Source organism: Acartia tonsa, chromosome 13 (assembly GCF_053477335.1).
Source record: "Acartia tonsa isolate MP-2025a chromosome 13, ASM5347733v1, whole genome shotgun sequence".
In the NCBI taxonomy this organism is placed as follows: domain Eukaryota; kingdom Metazoa; phylum Arthropoda; class Copepoda; order Calanoida; family Acartiidae; genus Acartia; species Acartia tonsa.
The window spans coordinates 27,809,999-27,831,614 of record NC_137272.1 but is presented as its reverse complement, the minus strand read 5'-3'; the positions used below and the strand labels follow the sequence as shown (position 1 = coordinate 27,831,614).

Sequence of the window (21,616 nt, the reverse complement as noted above, 5' to 3'; positions counted from 1 at the left end):
TAATATGCAATAATAAAGAACTGAAGATGCAATTAAAATTAGGAATCCTATCTTTTCTGGTTAATATTCAGTTATCATGGAATAATTTGGTAAGTTTATTATTCTAGATGCGTAGCAACTCTATAACTAGCTGTATGTTTGTTTATTCGATTTATTGTTATTATTTATCAACTAGCTGCTACGCTTCTTGAGGCCTTTAGGGCACTTGAGGTGGCAGTCGTTCCCTTCCTTTCAATTTTAGTTTTTAAAAGAAAAGGTAAAAAAAAACTTTTTGGGGGATCACTTTCTCTCTGGGGAGTGTGGATTTATCCTCCCCAAATATATTAATAAACCTTCCCAGAACCTATGAAAAGCTACATTGTAAAGGAGAACCATATCGGTCTAGTGGTGGCTAAATTTGTGTTAAAAAAAGAAGTAAGCTTCCTGAATTACTAAATAATATTTTCCAGTGTGGCTTTCAAACCTATCAACATCCGCTTGATTAGAACCAGTCCCGAGCCACACTGAAAAATCATGTATTGCATCGTATTATAGAAATTTCCTACGAATAAAAATTAGAAATAAGACCAGTTTTGTTTGCGCGGGCCTTCGGCTCCTCGGGGAAAACAAAACTGTACTTATTCCTAATATTGTTAATTTTACATGTCTATAATACGATGCGATAAATAACTATTCTTTTATTTCAGTTGTTACATTCTGTAGATCCTGTTAACAATTGTAGGTTTATGCCAATCAATAATGCACAGAGGTAAGATTTATATCATTTTTTAGGGATATTTGGGGATAAGACAATGGACGATAAATTGATATACATCCCCAATAAGGATATCAAAATTACCCTTTCTGTAGTTTAAAAGTATTGGTTGATAAGTTTAGACACTACTAGTTTTGAACAATGGATGTAGAAGAATATACGTGGATGATATAATAGGAGAAAAATTGTGGTCAATTTAGGTAGCAGTTCCCCCCCCTCCCCACATTTATTGGTCGAGCCGTTTATCCAGTAGGATGAAAGAGGATGGGGTAAAGGGGGGATGGGAAAGATCGTTATTTTAGCCAGCTACAGAGTTCACATTATTGTAGAACATGAAAATCTGGTGTAAGATCCAAGTAATAATACATTTATTTTTTGAACTAACCAATCTTAATTTAGTAAAAGTCCCCAAAGTTTTTAAGTCGACGAAGTCAACAAGTTTAAAAAGCCCACTGTCATCTCACTGTCTGATATTTTCATACTTTTTAGTAACAGAGCTACTCTACAAAAAAAACTAATAGGGGGTGAGGGGGGGGGGAAGTGGGAATGGTATTTTCCCAGACAAGCAGTTTATGAGATCTTATCTTATAAAAGATATAGATTTTAAATATATTCCAAGACTTTTAATTTAATTTCTCACATACTTATTTTATAAAGTTGATTAAAATAATTTTATATTGTTCCTTTTATTAAATTTTGAGAATTTTATGAAAGGATTTCTAATTTAACAAAAAAAAATCAAGGATGTAAAATTTCATAAAAGCGAAGCTTAACAAATATGACAATCAATATTGATGAAAAAATGGAGAAAGTGGATGTGAATCTTTTTTAAAATTGCTTAAAATTAAAAATGCGTCATAAGAAAATCATTACATACTAGAGTTATAGAGATACATGACTGTTTAAATTGTGTAAAATCGTGTTAGAATTACATTTTCATAATCAAAATTATTCCCCTTGCAAGGTTTAAATTGATAGGACAATTCTAACGTGCCTAACTTTATGAAAGACATTTTCCTAAATGTAGAGAATCTTTTCTTTAAAAAATAAAGAATAGATGCTGAGGTTTACAAAATTGTTAAATAATTTTTTTATTTACATTTTTTTCTTTTAGTGTCATTAAAAAAGCAATATATTCATTTTTCTTCCTATATTATCTAGCGGCTTCGCCCCTAGCCTCTAGGGGCTTTGTCCTAAGAGGTATAATTACATCTTCTTTTACCTACCCAGCCGAAAAAAATGCGAATTCGTACAAATTCGTAAAAAAAATAATTGGGGAGGGGGGATTTTTTTGGTTTTGGGGGGGTTGGGGATGTCCACCCCCCAAGAAAATAGCCTATAACGCCCACAGGACCAGTAGGTAAATTCCCTGAAGAGTAGAATCCGATCGGTTCAGTAGTTACCGAGATCTTAAGGGACAAACGGACAGACAGACATCGTTCTACTTTGTATTATAGATATCTTTATATATTAAGGGTATAGTAGCTTTAGTAAAATTTCGTAAAGTTGTGAGTAAGATTCCAGTCAAATGGGCTTACTAGGTCAACCTGTTTTAAATATACATTTATAATTATACTATGTGTTTAGTCAACATTAAGAACAGTTAGACTTAATAAGCGCCTTTGACTTCACAATTTTACAGAATATTGCGAACGCTACTATTCCCTTTATCTAACTATCCATCTATCTATCTGTGTATCTATCTATTTGTGTATCTATCTATCTGTGTATCTATCTATATGTGTATCTATCTATCTGTGTATCTATCTATCTGTGTATCTATCTATTTGTGTATCTATCTATCTGTGTATCTATCTATCTATGTATCTATCTATTAGTGTATCTATTATCTGTGTATCTATCTATCTGTGTATCTATATATTTGTGTATCTATCTATCTGTGTATCTATATATTTGTGTATCTATCTATCTGTGTATCTATCTATATGTGTATCTATCTATCTGTGTATCTATCTATCTGTGTATCTATCTATTTGTGTATCTATCTATCTGTGTATCTATCTATCTATGTATCTATCTATTAGTGTATCTATTATCTGTGTATCTATCTATCTGTGTATCTATATATTTGTGTATCTATCTATCTGTGTATCTATCTATTTGTGTATCTATCTATCTGTGTATCTATCTATCTGTGTATCTATCTATCTGTGTATCTATCTATCTGTGTATCCATCTATCTGTGTATCTATCTATTTGTGTATCTATCTATTTGTGTATCTATCTATCTGTGTACCTATCTATCTGTGTATCTATCTATCTATCTATCAATCAAATAATCTGGTATAACCAATCTATATTCCTAGTTGGCCGAAACTTTTTGATGGATTCTCATGTATCATTAATGACCAACGCCACTTACGGTGTGCGTTCATTTACGCAAATGTAAGATATCTCCAAATTAGCAATAAAGTATATTATTCCATTCTTTTTAATATCTCATCTAATTTTTTTAATATTATCATCTTTGTTATTATGAAACATTTGAAGTAATAATACAATTGCGAAATTTATTGCACACTGGCACTTACATATTATAAAGAGTGTCCCCAAAAAAAGAATGGGAAAGGTCAATAATACCTAAATTGATGTACATATCTTTCCTTGAACTACTTTAGATAAATTTTGGTAAAAATTATTTTGTTCTAGCCTTAAAAAAAGGTCTAAATAAAAATTAAAAGTAATACTTTTAATAGGAAACTTTGTCTTTTTTTTAGGTATAAAAGACAAGTATCAGAGTTATTTTAAAGATTTTGTGGGTCATCCTTCAGAGTATAAAAAGACACCAATTAACATAAATTACTTTTTTTTTATTTGCCTGGGGGTATTTTAATAGACAAATTTTAATGAAACTTGATGGAAATATCTAGAACATAAGCATATTCAATCCCTGATAATTTCAGCCGTCAATCCTGAATAACAATCGAGAAAACCATGAAAACCTAAAAATCTAGGAATCGATCTAGCACCCCAATTAATAGAAAAATATTAATAAAACTTGGGGAATATAGTAGAATTTGAAATTAATAATCCCCAAAAAATTTCAGCCCTGTATCTTGAAAAGGAGTTGAGAAAATCACAAAAACTTGAAAATCTTGAAATCGAACTAGCACCCCAAATAACAGACAGATGAACAAAACAATGTATAGATTGACAGACTGACAGACAAAGTGAATTATAGAGTAGCTTTGCTACTAAAAATAAGAGTAAGAATTTAGGTAACCTTACCTGATAATAAATACTTAAGTAATACTTACAAGAATGAAACATTTCCATGTGTAAGTCTTAAGTAGCATTCATTAAAAATGGAAAAAGTGAGGGATTTTAGTCTCTCCAATTCAAAATTATCTGAAATTGAAATAGACCAAAAATTCTTAATAATCTACAATTGGACAAGTATTTTGAAGTAAAATTTTCAACAGTTGGGTATAGTTACATTCGTGACAACGCCTCTTAAGGGGCGTTTCGTCGTATTTTCATATTAGCTTTTCCCCTATTTCTAGTCCCTGCGGGGGGCTCTAACCCTGAGTTGCCAATTGCCTAACCATGCGGGGCAATCACCTAACCTAACTTAACCTAACATGACTTAAAACAACCTATAAAAATTAATGTAAAATTCGACGAAACGACCCTTAGGAGGCGCTGCCACGAAAGGGACTATATCCCAATATTGTTCAACACGATCTTAGGATTAAACAGAATTTATATTAGAAAGTTTATTTTCCTATCAATTTAACCTTAAATTATTCTATTTTCTCATGCTTCCCTAATGCTTGTTGCTAAAGAATTAGAAAAAAATTCTTATGACATCATAGGAATAAATTAAAAAATATCTTTTTGTTATAAAAGAATATGTACCTGTAATAGACATGGTATATCTAGATGGTCCAACTGACCCCATTTTTCGTCAAAATTAAAAACGAAAGTTTTGCAGACAGAAATTGATGTTTACATTTTATGTGATAAACGAGATACATGCGACGAAATTTGAGACAAGTTTAAGAAAGCTAACTTTGTTAAAAGAATTTTTATAACTAACTTTTAATATGCTTTGTCATATGCTTGTTGTTACACGAATTAATTTACCCAGGAAAAGCTTTATCTTAAGATTGCGACTTATAATGCGAACGAAATAAAAAATAATGCCCTTATGTACCAAGTTCTGTGAAATGTTTCATCCCAATTTCTTGAATGTTCCGTCAGTATTCTCCTATTGGCCCATTTAGACAATATGTCTCTTTAGTAACTCTATTGTATCTTTTTAATAATTTTAAAAATATCTATCTAGCAGTCTATTAAACTATCAATATACCCATAGGCGTCCAAGGGGGGAGGTAAAGGGGTGATTATCCCCCCCCAAAATTTTGGATTTTAAATTTTTACTCCCCCCCCCCCCAAATAAAAAAAAAATGCCTCTATGAAATAAAGATTACCCCCCCCCCTAAATAAAAAAGCTTGGACGCCCTTGAATATACCACATGCTTATCTATCTAATATGTCTGTATATCTATTTTATCTCTCTATCCATCTATCTTTATATCAATCTTTCTATTAATCTATTAAACTATCTATTAATTTATTAATCGAACTTTTAATTTATCAATTTATCTATCAATCTTTTTACTAATATATATATATTAATCTATTAATATATCTTTTAATCTATTCATCTATCTATTAATCTATCTATTTATCTAACTATCTATCTATTTATCTAGGTACCCATGTCCCCGGATGGTGATCCTTGGAGGATCAGGAGTTGGAAAATCCAGTCTTGCCAATATTCTTCTAGGAACCATTCAGCATCTTTCTATAGATTTCTCGTATTCATTCGAATCCGGTGGATAGGAACTGGTTCTCATCCACACGAAAAAACTATGTCTAACATCGTATTATATCCAGCTTTCTACGAAGAATGTACAATCATAAGATTAAAATCAGTTTTTTGCCCGTGCCTTCGCCATCTTGGGGCTAAAAAAATTGGCTTTAATCTTATAATTGTACATCTTATAGCCGCGGAAAGCTGTTTATAATACGTTGCGACATATAACCATTACTACTCTAGGTAGAATGTCAGACACAATAATCAAATCAAAAAGGAATTCAATCAAAGGTTTAGAGGTACTAAGATAATGCAAACGATTAACTATTTGATTATCTGATACGAGTTCACAAGAATTTTTTGTTTTCTGTACCCTAACTATTGCTAAAACTATGTCAGCAGTTGCATTGTTCACACACTTCCCATAAAAATTTGTGTTGCTAAATTTATCCTTTGAACGGTCTTTTCTCTACGTTTATAAGTCATTTATGACTCGAAGGCATTTTATTTATGTTCTAGCATCATTCCAACCCCACCAAAAGTGTGTTTTTATTTTAATTCCACCTGCCAGAATTGTATTTTAAGTTTATTTTACGGGTTTGTATGTATACAGTTGCTAACACTTTTCTACGCTAGCTTTGGATATACATGTCCTATTTTATTTGTTTCTATTTTATTTTTTATCACTTTCACTGTTTAGGCTCTTTCATTTGACAGAGACACATTTTCAGAGATTTTTTTGTTATAAAACGTTCGTGTAAATTTTTTGTTGTCTTAATCTCAAATCATTCTTTTGTAGTAGCAAGTTAATCAGTTTAAGAGTATAAGATTAAGAGATAACGCCCGTAAATTCGTCTAACTACCAATGCTATTTTTTCTAAGATATGCATACCAGTAATGAGAATCTACATAACCATTACCCTCTTATATAATGTGGTAATGTTTTTTTTTGTCTAAAGCTTAAGATTTCCATGACTACCGAACTGATTGAATTCTCCTTATTTGGGAAGCTTCACAGAGGTTCCGGGATGGTTTTAGGTTATGTATTTTTAGATTTAGGTCTTGGGATGCAGATCTCATAGATGATAGGGATACAGCCATTATTTATATGAATATCTATTAAATTCCCTAAAAATATATATATTTCTGTCCTATAGTGTGTGAACGGTAATAGTTTGATTTAATTTAAATGTATTTCAAGTCTCTGTAAACTCAATTTACAAGCAGTGATAGTTTTCACACCATAGCTAAGGATTGGCTTCAAATAAAACAAAGAAAATATTTTGGAAAAAGAAGATTAAGTTCATAAGTATATACAACAATATTTTTATTTAAGAAATAATAACAAAGAATCTTTTGTGTATGTGAAATTTGTACCAGAACAATTTTTTTCCTTATCAGAAATGCAACTTTTAAATTGATTCTTTGGAATAAAAGACAATATTTTAAGAAACTCTTACAATTTTTAAAAATATGCACATATTTTTTATTTATATACACCACTTGCAAGAAATACGTGTTATTTTCTCAAAAGCTAGAATGAAGTGTTTTTTAAAGATAACCCTTAACTGTCGTTGAACGACCCCCCCCCCCCCCTTATTTTCGGTTTGTGAAAGGTGAAGAGAACAAACTGCGTGACTTTTTAAGTATGGATATGACACAAAACTGAGAGTTAGATTTTTTTGAATATCTCTGTTGAACGCCCCCCCCCCCCCCCCGACCGATAAAAGTGCGGCAAGAGGCCCGACTTTTAAGGGTTAATGGTCCTTTCTTTTCCAATGTTTTTGGTGATTTTTAAAACTCTTAGATTTTTATATTAAGTACATTTTGACTTTCAGATAGCGTTTGATAATTTGATTGTATATTATAAAAGACGTTCATGGAATTTAGTTTCTTTTTAAAAGCTCTTTCAGGTGGTTTCTTCAAAGTGTCTGGTCGAGTACAGAAATCTTTCTACCCCCTGTTTTAAATAATTTAGTGGTATTTATTTAGTTCAGGTTCAGTAAGGTTATTTTGGCTTCTTGGTGCCCCGTTTGTTTAGGGCACCCCGCAAGAATTAGGCATTTTTTATTATCCATACGTTACAGGCAAATAGACTGCTCTCGTTTAAATAAAGAAGCCATTTAGATATTTTTGTTGTCCTAATTTTGAAATCATTAATTAAAGTGAACCCATTAATATTTTAGCTTAATATGTCCATTAAATCTAAATATTAATGTGACAATAATGATACTTTCCATAAAGCGAAGTTATACAAATTAAAAAGGGCGATATAGAAAACAAAAATAGTAATTTCTCATATCGTATTATAAACAGCTTTCCGCGGACATAAAATGTACAATTATAAGATTAAAACCGATTTTGTTAGCTCCAAGGTGCCGAAGGCACGGGCTAACAAAACACAGTGGCGTAAACAAACAGCATTTCACCAGAGTGGGGGTTGGGGTGAAACCGTTAGGAGGTTTGGGAAAAAAAGGGCCTTTTCAAATTCAAATTTCACCCCCCCTACCATACGCAACTGATGAATAAAAGCACTTCTTTGATTTGTTAACAATTTTAAAAAGAAAGTCATGGATTAAGTTAAAGAGAAACTGTACTCTTCTAATGAAAGGGTTAACAAATAGGAAATGGTTGGGTATTGTATTAGTTAATGGCTTTATGATATGGCGTTAGAATAAATATACGACTTAATAGAATAGATAGCTAATCTTATTCTTTGATAAAAGTTTAATGCCCCCATAAATGAATAATTCAAAATTTAATAAAGTCTGCTTTTCATAAGAACGGATATATCTGACATGTAAGAGTGGTTCATTATATTGCAAACTGTGTATAATGATTCCTGTAACAGTTAGGTACAATTTAAAGATTATGATAAACTCTTTAATCATAACCAGGATTCAGAAAGTCCGTTTCAAACATGATAAGCTTCCAGCTTTTTTGACAATGATATTTTATATGATAGAATTTATATACTATTCCCTTAATTTTAGATGCATAGAATTCTATGTTTAGTTATAATGTTATTAGCAAATTATCTCTATGATCAAGTCTTAAAATGTATCTTAATGTTAATATTAAGCATCCTTTAGTGATCCTTGTTTATTATTGACTTGCGGACACGCCCCTAGAGGCCCCAGAGGGGACTAAAGAGACGGAGTCAACCCCTTCTACTTAGTTTTAAAAGATAAATGAAAATTTTTTGGGAGGGGAGTCATATTTTTCTAGGCTAGATTTCTCTGGGGTTGGTGGCGGTTTCCTACCCCAAAATAGTTAATAACCTTCCCAGGACCTACGACAAGCTATCCTGTAAAGGAGAACCATATTGGTCCAGCAGACAGCAAGATCCTTCGGTAAATACATACAGACAGACACAGCGACATTCTGTTAGTTTTATACGAGGATTAACAAATTATAAACTTGTTAATCATATCGCCCTAATTGAGGCAATATTAAAATACCAGAACTGGATCTTTAAATTATTTTAGTGGTGAGCAAGATCGGGGTGAGCCAACTTTCCACCAATGAGAGCACAGCATTTTATGAAATGCCGCGCTGTGATTGGCTGAAATTCGGCTCACTCCGATCTGGCTCACCACTAAAATGATTTAAAGATCCAGCTCAGTATTATTTTTCTAAAAAAAAATTATCTATCTAAATACTCCATCATATACATAAATATAATATGTATAATTTATGTAAATAGGCGAATGGGTAGTTATTCACCAAAATGAAGAAAAATGCATAATTTATTAATGGATGGGATTAATGTATTATCTTACCATTTGTATTGATTTCGAAGCTTGCACGGGGATTCCTGTGATGTTTAGGTATAGTAAGCTTAGGTCTACGGTTCTCAGGCTATTTCTAGAAAGTCCTTAAATAAGATCTAAACTGGTTTATTTTTACCTTTTGATTTTTTTATATTGATTTTCTAAGGGTTCTACTCTAGTTCTTCAGTATTTATAAGGAAATATGATCATTTATGTTATTTGATATTTTTTATGCTAATGAATTAGGGAAAATGAAAGAAAAGTGTAAACGGAAATAAGAGCAAAGTGTTAAAGGGTGAAGTACCCCTTTATATATAAATTGGACCTTAATCAACCCCACCTCCAAATAATATATCATAAAGCCATTTCGCCACTAACTTCAAAGATATTAGGTCTTGTAAGTTATGGAGCCATTACTGCAGGATAATAGCCTAAAACTAGCAAAGTTATTTAAGAAAATTTCTGGAAAAAAACATTAAAACAGCTATTATTTATATAAATCAGTATTGTACAGTATATCCTATCTTAAAAATTAGTAAGGATTTTGTAAAATGTTAAAGATCTCGGAAAATGCTAGTCCGAAATAGTTGAACTCATCAGGATTTAATGTTTTAAGTGGTTTTAGGCCGTTTTAATTCCCCCCCCCCTCCTCACCAAAAAGATTAGGGCGAAGCAACTAGTTACAAAACTTAATAATTCATAATATTCTATTTTTGAAATGCTGAAGAAACAAAATAAATTTTCTTTTGATTAGATATCCTTTTGTTCAACCTTAAGGGTTGGGTAGGGGTGAGTTTTAGTCCATTTTAAGAAAAAAGAATATTTTTGGTTATCATTTATTGTTTAAGTATGGGCGATTGGTCATAAAGTGTTAGGAGTTAAGGATATAGGGATTTAGAAAATAAATACAGTTTTATGATGGTTTATGAAAATAAGGATAATTTTGTTTCTCGTATTCATTCGAATCCGGTGGATAGGAACCGGTTCTCATCCATACGATAAAACTATGTCTAGCATCGTATTATATCCAGTTTTCTACGAATATAGAAATGTACAATCATAAGATTAAAACTAGTTTTTTTAGCCGATGCCTTCGGCATCTCGGGGCTAAAAAAACTAGTTTTAATCTTATAATTGTACATTCTATATCCGCGGAAAGCCGTTTATAATACGATACGAGAAATAACTATTATCGTATTCATTCGAATCCGGTGGATAGGAACCGGTTCTCATCCATACGAAAAAACTATGTCTAGCATCGTATTATATCCAGCTTTCTACGAATATAGAAATGTACAATCATAAGATAAAAAACAGTTTTTTTTGCCGGTGCCTTCGGCACCTCGGGGCTAAAAAAACTAGTTTTAATCTCATAATTGTACTTTCTATATCCGCGGAAAGCCGTTTATAATATGATGCGAGAAATAACTATTATAAGTAGCACAGACTTAAAATAAAATAATATTTTATTTAGAAGTAGAAAAAAACAGTGTAATTTAGAACAGCTGGAATGACAAACAGATGTATAGGCATAAGAACTACCCGGGCCGTGATTAGCTTTGTATCGAAAAATCTCATCTAATGGACTTTATCTTATAACCGTTGAAGTTAAATATTTCTTTTTCTATTATGTCTAGGAGACTGCTAGATTAGAACCGGCTCAAAGACATACTGAAAAGTCAAGTATCGTAATATGGAAAATTTTCCACGAATAATAAAATAAAAATCATAATATCAATACCAATTTAGTTGGCCGATCTATATAATAATTTAAATCTACGTAGATGGAAATTTTTACGGGTGAACATCAATTTATCTTGCATTGTCGTATCCCGTCAGATCCCTGGCTAATTATATATTTGCCACGTAAATGTGAATGGTTATACAGTTATACGGGGAATAATAACTTTTATTATTCTATTATTTACATTTTCTATCTATCTATTTGTCTATCTTTCTATCTTTTTTATTTGCACTATAACTATAACATATAACATTTCAAACATTTAAAAGTGAGAGACAGAAGTCGATTTTTTGTGTATAATCTCCTACAGCTTTATGTATTAACTAGCGGCTACGCCCCTAGATGCCTGTAGTGTCTGTGTTGCGTTGATGTATATATGTTGCGTTGAACTCTCTACGTAAAATCGAGAATAGTAAAAAAAATTTGATTTTTTATTTCTCCGAGGAGGGTGGTGGTACCCTCACCAAAAATAGTTATGAACTTTCCCGGGACCTATAAGAAGCCACCCTGTTAAGGAGAACCCGATCGGTTCATCGGTTAGCGAGAGATCCTTTGGTACAAACAAACAGACAAACACACATACTGTTACTTTGTTATAAGGATTTACATTTACGGTGCTTTTAATCAAAATTATTTTATAATTACTGACCCCTCACCCCCTAATTATTATTATTTTTAAAAGAATACAACATACATCAAAAAATTTCCATTTAAAAAGCTCTTTTGTGGTTCAGATGTAGTAAAAGGGAAGCCGCCTCTTTTACTTCTAAAAAGAATTGTCCATTTATTTCCAGGGATCTTCAGGGATAAGACAAATGACAAAAAATGAAGATACATCCCCGATGATGGTAAACAAAATAACCTACGTAGATTATAATTATTGGTGGAAAAGTTTGGACACTACTTTAGTTTAAAAGTTCAATAAAAGTACCCAAACTTTTAAGGGCCAACTAAAGAGAAAACGTGATTATAAAACTTTGTGTACCTGTGTAATTTACAATCTAATGTCCCCTTCCTCCCTAATTTTTTCCATGAATTTTTCCCTGTCTTGAAATAATCCCTATCGTAATTGAGAGGTTAAGTTCGAGGACAAGGGATTTATGTTCAGAGGTTTTTTAAGATTTTAGTTATTATAAGATTAATAATAAACATTCACTTATATCAGTGGGGTCAAGGGGGGGGGGAGGGGTATTAATTCAAAATTCATTTGGGCTGGGGGTGGGGGTTAATTACTTGTTTAACCCTCCCCCCCATTAGACGTCCTTGAGTGGGGTTACAACAGGCACTTTAAGAGAAAGCATCATGTCTTTAAAAAAAGTTTGATAAAAATTATTACGTTTTTTCTCGTTTTCATTCGAATCCGGTGGATAGGAACCGGTTCTCATCCATACGAAAAAACTATGTCTAGTATCGTTTTATATCCAGCTTTCTACGAATATAAAAATATACAATCATAAGATTAAAACCAGTTTTTTAGCCCGTACCTTCGGCACCTCAGGGCTAAAAAAACTGGTTTTAATCTTATAATTGTACATTCTTTATCCGCGGAAAGCAGTTTATAATACGATGCGAGAAATAACTATTTTTGTACTCGAACGAATAAAGAGAAATCCTTATAGAAAAGTAACAGAATCTGTGTCTGTGTGTGTGTACAGAAGTATCTCGTAAACCGCAGAACCGATATGTTTCTCTTTTACAATATAGCTTCTTATAGATCCCGGGAAGGTTTATTGGGGGAGGGTACCACAACACCCAAGAGAGAAATCCCCCCTAAAATGAATTGATCCCCCCCCCCCAATAGTGTTTTCCTTCCCTTAAAAAAAAGTTAACGCCGGTCGACTTCTACCCCCCTTCTTCTCACTTCAAGTGCCCCAGAGGCCTCTAGGGGCTTAGCTGTTAGAGCTCTAAATATTGAGAAGCAGCAAAAATGAAAAACACTTCCTAGTTTTTGCATTACTGAAAAATAATCCTTGGTCCCAGCATTACTAAAAAATCTGAGAAGGAAAACTGAATGGATTTAGGGAGAGATAAAGAATTCAGAAACCTTGGCTCAAAAAGAAAATGCTTTAATGTTGGTCATTACTCTCTTCCAGGTTCAAAGGTGAGTACGTTGGAAATTTTATACTGAATTGTAAATTGGACAGTCTTTTTTATGATGCACTGCAAACATGGTATATACTTACAAAACATCATAAAATATAAGGATTTTTTTGTCTGAAGCTAAAGATAACATAAATTGCTGGTCTTAATAGGTTGTACTTTACAGAAAAGCTTTATATAGGTCTTGGTGTGGTTTTAGGCTACCCCCGGCCCCGTTCTCTCCTAGAGGTTAGGTGCAAAGCAACTGAATATAGTTTACATTTTATCATATTTGGAGAGTCATAAAAATGCAAGTATCTTATAATATAAGGTAATAAATTTTTTCTCTCCGTAGCTTAAGATTTTGATAACTAATGAATCGAATGAGTTTTCCATTTAAGAAAGCTTCAAGGAGGTCCCAGTTTGGTTTTAGGCTATTCATTTTAAAGATTTAAGGCTTTGGATGGATTTAGGCTATTTTTCAACTTTACATATCCCGTTGAATTCAGAGCTCCTAGAGAGTAGGGGCTTAGCCGCAAGTATATTCTCTCTAACTTGTAATTTTAATTCATATATGTAAATAGGTCCAAATAAAAATAAAACAATTATACAAAGAACAACAAACATTAAAATTCTCTCATTAAAAGATGAATAAAATAAAATTGTAAGAAAATGTTGTAAAAAGACTAAAATACTCTTATTATGTGATATTATAAGTATCATTGAAATAATTCTTTTGTTTCATAAAAATGATGTCACTAAGAGCCCTCTTAATATAGAAGATTAGAGAAAACAAGAAATATATTATTCATAGATTGCTTAACATTTCCGTATTTATAATACATATATATTTTCTTGATATACTACCATGAAATGTATGATTTCAAACTTATCCCAAATATTTTCCCCTTAAAAATGTTAGGCTTCCCTACTTTGACTGAAACCGTAATGCTTGGGTCAGAGTCGCCAGTTATAAACGAATATCCCTATAAATAACTTCAATACACCCAAAGAATGTAAATACCCTATCCCTCAAATAAATTCAACATCCCCACCCTCATTAAAAAAAAAATATTTGATTGGACTTCCTTTATTGTAAGGCCATTAAAACTTAAGAAATAAAGCAAAATTTCATTAAAAACATAGTTTTCCTTCTAATTGGACGTAATTTCAAAAAGAATAATTTACTTCTAGAGTAGCTTTACTTACAAATTGTGATATAAAATCTCTCTAAATTGTAAGAGAAGCTTTATTCCCGTATAGACACTGCATTGGTGGGAAATTTCACTGTTTCTGTATTCAAACCAATCCCAAATGCTATGGAGTAGTTTAATGTTTATATCTAAGTATATTGATTAGATTGCTACTCGTTAATCCTTATATAAAAGTAATATGATAGGTTTATATCTGTATGACTTTTTAAACGCTGGACTGGTGTGGTTCTCTTTTTTATATGGCTCTTAAAAAGGTTCTTATCTACTTTGGGGAAGAGTGCCTCCACCCTTTCCAAGAAGTTGAGCCCAAGAAAATGATTGATACTTCAATTGTTTTTTTTTTCAAAATTTTCTCCTATCCACTATAACTTAAGGTGGTTAGACTCTTCCCTCCCCCACATCCCCCCTTTTTAAGTTACCCCTAGAGGCCTCTAGTATATAATATTAATCGCTATGATAATATTTCACACAATACTGTTTGTTTAAATAATGATTATTTGGGTATAGTCCCTTTCGTGGCAACGCCTCTTAAGGGGCGTTTCATCGTATTTTCACAGTAGCTTTTGATGGGTTATTTTAGGTTAGGTTAGGTTAAATTAGGTCAGGTGATTAACCCGCAGGGTTAGGCAATTGGCCCCGCCGGGTTAGAACCCCCCCCAGGGGCTAGAATTAAGAGAGAAACTACTGTAAAATACGACAAAACACCCTTTAGGACTATACCCAAATATTCTAGTACAAAAAAAATTTTCTTATTGTAAAATATCTGTCTGGAGCGTAGAAACACTATAATGTTAGAAAGTGTAATGAAAAATTTGGCAAAAGACACAACTAGGGTGGATGTATATTAAGGTGATTATGCACAGCACAGGATCAAGTCTAGTTTACAATCAATTTACAGAGGATCAAGTATAGTTTGCTATCATCATTAACATATATTTAGGTTAAGATACATAACGGTGTATGCACAGCACATTACAGGATCAAGTGTAGCTTACAATAAATTTTTGAGGATCAAGTACAGTTTGCTATCATCACTAACATATATTTAGGTTAAGATACATAACGGTGTATGCACAGCACATTACAAGATCAAGTGTAGTTTACAATAAATTTTTGAGGATCAAGTATAGTTTGCTTTCATCATTTAAATTTAATTTAAGTTAAGATACTTAACGGTGGTTATGCACATCACAGGATCAAGTCTAGTTTACTACCAATTTTTTGAGGATCAATTATAGTTTGCTATCACCATTAACATAAATTTAAGTTAGGATACATAACGGTGGTTATGCACATCGCAGGATCAAGTCTAGTTTACAATCAATTTACAGAGGATCAAGTATAGTTTTGAATTATTTCATGAAAGGGAGTCTCAAGTGTAGTTTGCTCTCAATATCAACACATAATCTGAATTAAGTGAATGATGCACATCATAGGATCAAGGGTAATTAACAATTATTTTTTAGAGGATCAAGTATAGTTTGCTATCATCATTTAAATTTAATTTAAGATAAGATACATAACGGTGACTATGCACGTTGTAGGATCAAGTCTAGTTTACAATCAATTTAATGAAGGATCATGTATAGTTCTGCTATCATCATTAACATATATTTAAGTTAAGATACATAATGGTGATTATGCACATCACAGGATCAAGTCTAGTTTACAACTATTTTTTTGAGGATCAAGTGTAGTTTGCTATCAAAATTGAGTGAATGAATAGGATCAAGTTTAGTTTACAATCAATTTACAAGAGATTGCTTTCATTTTGTTTCTGTAAATAATTTGTACAAAGGCAAAAAAAGTTTCAAATTGATAGAATGATTCTTTTATTTAGGTTGGTGGAGTGACAAGGGATGTGTGTGCTGAGAGTGGACCCTGGTTGGGGATTGGACCTAATGTAAGTATTTATCTATCCATCTAGTATATTGCAGAATAGAATAGGATATACCAAAGATATAGCTGAGTATTTGAGTATTTTTTTATTACAGGTCCAACCACCAAAGATAGTTTTTGGAACAGACAGACACACATAGACATTCTAAAATAAATATATTCATTAATTAGTTGATTTGCCCCTAACCTATAGGGGAAGCCGGGGTAGGGTTTAAAAATAGCATAAAACCACCCCAAGATATTTATGTAGATTCCCTGAAAAGTATTAGGACCAGTAATTTTTGAGAACTTTAGCTTCAGAAATAAACAAATTTTGTTTTTATCATATGAAAACCCAGTAATTGTTTATTTAAAAAAACTTTATATATTACCTTTGAATGACGTTGTTGTGCCCTGAACCTAAGTAACCTTTGTAATGTGTGTGTGTGTGTGTGTGTTATCTATGGTCATAAAACATAATATAATCATTTATGAGGTTTGCAATGATAACTATATCCATAAGAAGCGCAGCAACGGTATGTATGCAAATGATATAAAATGTAAATAATTAGATCTATTTTCTGTTGGAATTTTTAAATCCTTTCTCATTTTGTTGTTCAATTTAAAGCAACTTTTCTTACTGATGTATAACTGATTTTTTATTTGAAAAGTTCCTAACTTTAGTTATATAGTAGCTGTGCTAATGAAGGTTTTATGGTCAGATTTGCATAATATCATTTGTCTAATAATATCAGTGGAAATTTAATTAAAAACATCTTATACAATTGTTGTTGTTTTTATTATGGATATAGGCATGATTTCATTTTAGATGTTTAATAGTCATGCTAAATGTATAGTACTTTTTCATAATCGTTTTAGGAATCAAATTGTCAAATTTTGTTGTTGACAACCATGCTCTCTTTGATGGTATAATTTTGACAATAGTTGACAACCCTGATTAAACAATTATTGTATGATTATAATTTAGGTGATAATATTTGACACCCCGGGTTTAACAATTATTGTATAATTATAATATAGATGATGATAGTTGACACCCCTGGTTTAACAACTATTGTATAATTATATTTTATGTAAAAAAGTTGACACCCCTGCAGGTTTCACAACTTTTATAATTTTGGTGACAACAGTTGACACCCCTGGTTTAACAACTATTGTATTATTATATTTTAAGAAAAAAAGTAGACACTCCTTGTTTGACAATTATAATACAATTAATTTTTAGGTGACAATAGTTGACACCCCTGGTTTCGGAGAGGAATTAGAAAAAGAGGAGAAGACGGTGGATGAAATTGTAGATTTTCTAAGGAAATACACATTAAATACATCCTTATTTATATGATCAATGGGTAAATTTGACAAGACAGGGGGAGGGATTATAAATCAGAAATATTTTTATTGTTCCCTATGCAAGACTGACATACGGACAGACATACACTAAATTCAGAAAAATTCGACTGAGAATTATCATTTGTAAAATGTTGAATTTACTAAATGTGTAATTTGAAGCAGAGAGGACATGGAGTATGTCAACATTTTTATCCTTGCTTTCAAGGTAAATCATTTTTTAAAGCGAAGCTTTTCCATAATTAGGGTCGGTCCGTCCGTCCTTCACAGAGAGTTAGCTCTTTTCGTTAATTTAAACAGGTTAGAATTGTCCTATCGATTCCAAACTTTGCATGATGATTCCTGTAGTAGTTAGGTACAATTTAGAAAGCGTAGCAACTCTATAATCAATACCAGAATGTCCGTACGTCCATTTGAAACATGTCGATTTTTATCTTTTTTGACAACAAATTTTTGTATGTTAAAATTATCCGATTATTCTGTTTTTTTTTAAAACTGATTCCTATTACAACAAGGTACAATGTTATAAGCAAAGCATCTCTATAAACAAGTCCCAAAAATGTAAGTATGTTCTTAAACAGTATCATCTATTTATGCAGTTATGCAACAAATTTACTAACAATATTGTTTGTACTGATGCATTAATATTCTGCTAATTCAGTTCTAACACTATAAAAGTGTTAATGTTCGTTTGTTCTACCGTTTCAGTGCTTCGCTTTTATGGATGTTGTCATCCTTGTTATATTTATAGGCAAAGCTACGTTTCAATTTGATTCGTCTGTCTTCATTCCTTCCGTTTGTCCGTACCGCTATTGAGGCGCAATGTGATTTTCTCTCTCTCTCTATTTTTTCTGTATTATTGTCCATCCTTTATAAATAGCCTTAAACCATGCAATGACATATTTTAGGAGATCAACCCAGTGTGGGGAGATTTAAACCTGGGTTCTACTTACCTAAAATTATCAGCAAGAATTTTTTTGTGGTCCAGTTTCATGCAGAGGGTAAATGCTAACTTAAAAGATTAACTTATACCAAACTTAATTCTTTTTGTTAATTTTTCAGGAAACAGATAACAGGGTGACCAAATCTCTGCGATTAATGTTGCGAAATCTTCACAACATTTTCGGGGAGGAATTTTGGTCCAACACCATAATAGAGTCGACACATTATGCATTTGACGAGTTGTCTGTTAGGCGTCGGAGGAGCAAGAAGCTAGATGAAGTCAGCTACTCAGGAACTAATAAATATACTTCAGTAAAAACCAGAGAGACTACGAGACATATAATGTCGGACTACGTTTTCTTGGCCCAGAACTTTGGTACTTTTATAGAATTGTGATGGGTTGGTTTCAATCTACTAGTGTCTAAACTTTTCAACTAATAATCTACAAAAAAATAATTTTGTTTGTGATCATTGGGGTTGTACATCAATTTATTGGCCATTGCCTTATCCTTTAAGATATCTGGTAAAATCTACTCAAAACTAGGTTAAGACAAAATCTAAGATATAAGAAGGTACTTTCTCGTATTTATTCGAATCCGGTGGATAGGAACCGGTTCTCATCCATACGAAAAAACTATGTCTAGCATCGTATTATATCCAACTTTCTACGAATATAAAAATGTACAATCATAAGATTAAAACCAGTTTTTTAGCCAGGGCCTTTAGCACCTCGGGTCTAAAAAAACTGGTTTTAATCTTATATTGTACATTCTATATCCGCGGAAATCTGTTTATAATACGATGCGAGAAATAACTATTCTTCAACCTAATCCAAAATATATAGGTCTTCTGGTGTTGTAAATGTACTTGTAAACTCAGTTAGAGTTTTCTTTTGATCCTAAACCAATACATATGCAATATACATATACATATATGTATTATACATTAGATCCTGCCAGGAACAGGTTTTGTTGACCTATACAAACCTGACAGATGGAATTCATAAAAAATATGAAGCATCTTATAGTGTCTCCAAAAAAAAGTGGCCTAAAGTTCTAACGTTTGGCCAATCTATGCTGATTGACAAAGGCAAACTAAACGTCAAAATTTTGGCTTCAAACTTAGGAATATTTTTTTTATATATTTTCGGTTTGTTTTTAAATTGTCAGGTTTTTGAATCTAATCAAAACCAGTTCCGGCTAGGGTCTCATATGAATTTATAGCAAGGAATATAAAGGAATTGGAATCTATATTTCTAATCACAGCACCGTATTTACTAATTAAATTTTATCCCTTAATAAAAGTGGCTGTATGTATACCTATCTGATCTGTAATGTATTTTAATGCATTGGGTCTCAAGTGTTCAGATTAAAAGCTCACAGACAGGTTTTAATCTATTTTAGTGGATCATAATATAAAGGGTGTGCAAAAAAAAATGCGGACATTTTTAAAATTAAAATTGCGCGGCTTGTGTTAATAGTAGAAAAATGTTAGGCATATCGTTAGAACCGTTAGGAAGTCTATTTTTTGGAAATATAAGAACGATTCCTCTGCTACATATAGTTACGTGTTAAAATGTCCCAACTGATGTAAAACTTGACTTGCGAGTAAATCATTAAAGATTAAATTAAAGGGTATGCACATAAAAATACGTACATTTTTAAAATTCTAATTGCTCGGCTTGTGTTAATGGTAGAAAAATGTTATGCATACCGTTAGAACCGCTATGAAGTCTATTTTTTGGAAATATATGAACTATTCATGTGCTATGTATAATTAATGAGCTATGTGGTAGAATGTCCCAACTGACTTAAAAAGTCAAGTTTTAAGGCAGTTGGGACATTTTATCACATCGCTTCCAAACTATACGTAGTACAGGAATCGTTTTTATATTTCCCAAAAATAGACTTCCTAACGGTTCTAACGATATGCGTAACATTTTTCTACTATAAACGCAAGCCGCGCAATTTCAATTTAAAAAATGTCCGCATTTTTTGCACACCCTTTATATGCAAGCTACCTAAAAAAATAATACTCCTTTATACCTCCCCCTTTTTTTAAAGTGGAAAAGGGCAACACCTATTACAAAAATGAAACACATGAGCCAAAAAATTTAATCTATGAATTATGAATCCTTCAACTTTTCAGTTGAAAGTAACCTAGTTTATTTATGTCTATCTCAATTAAATTCAAATTCCAATATAATTTAATTAAGAAAGGAAATATTATGTAGGATATGAAATTATAAGTTCAGAGTTTTATCATTAAATGTATAATATGATAATTTCAATTTTTTAAATTTATTAAAAGCTAAGCTTTTCTATGATTAGGTTCGGTCCGTCAGTCCGTCCGTCCGTAACGGTTAGCTCTTTTCGTTACTTTAGGAATGTTAGAATTTTTCTATCGATTTCAAACTTTGCATGGTTATTCCTGTAGTAGTTAAGTAGGATTTTGAAAGCGTAGCAACTCTATAATCATTATCAGAATGTCCGTACGTCCATTTTACACATTGATTTTTATCTTTTTTAACAGCAAATTTTTATATGATGTAATTATTCGATTGATCTGATTTATTTATACTGATTCCTAGAACAACAAAGTACAATGTTATAAGCGAATATCAACTACTAAAAATGTAGTATGTCCTTAAACATTTTTCTTAAGCAGTTCAACAAATTTACTTAAAATTTTGTTACGACTTTTATACATTTATATTCTGATTATTCAGTTTTGACACTCTACAAGTGTTAATGTTTGTTTGTCCAACCGTTTCAGAGCTTAACTTTAATGGATGTTGTCATGCTTGTTTTTCTTTTATTTTGCTACGATTTCATAAATTTTAGTTTTACACTTGAGTTTTTCCACATATTAAACATTATGCTAAAGTCAAAGTGCCTTAAATATAATTCTAATTCCAATTTTATATTTTTTCTTGATCAATACAAGCAAGACGTTCTATATGTTTTAATGGACAAATGACAATTAGAATATTTTTATGACATCACACGTGACATTTTAGGC

General features: G+C 31.8%; 1 protein-coding gene across 1 annotated transcript in view; it reads left to right on the top strand.

The window, feature by feature from the left end:
- Positions 1-21,616, top strand: part of LOC145335236 (uncharacterized) — a 29,950-nt gene continuing 8,334 nt past the window's right edge. The window contains exons 1-8 of the mRNA XM_080180970.1: positions 1-89; positions 687-748; positions 5,494-5,568; positions 13,137-13,215; positions 16,248-16,310; positions 17,532-17,614; positions 17,819-17,861; positions 18,716-18,887. Of these exons, the coding sequence (XP_080037096.1) occupies positions 27-89; positions 687-748; positions 5,494-5,568; positions 13,137-13,215; positions 16,248-16,310; positions 17,532-17,614; positions 17,819-17,861; positions 18,716-18,887 (640 nt within the window). The 5' untranslated portion in view covers positions 1-26. The remainder of the gene's footprint in view (positions 90-686; positions 749-5,493; positions 5,569-13,136; positions 13,216-16,247; positions 16,311-17,531; positions 17,615-17,818; positions 17,862-18,715; positions 18,888-21,616) is intronic.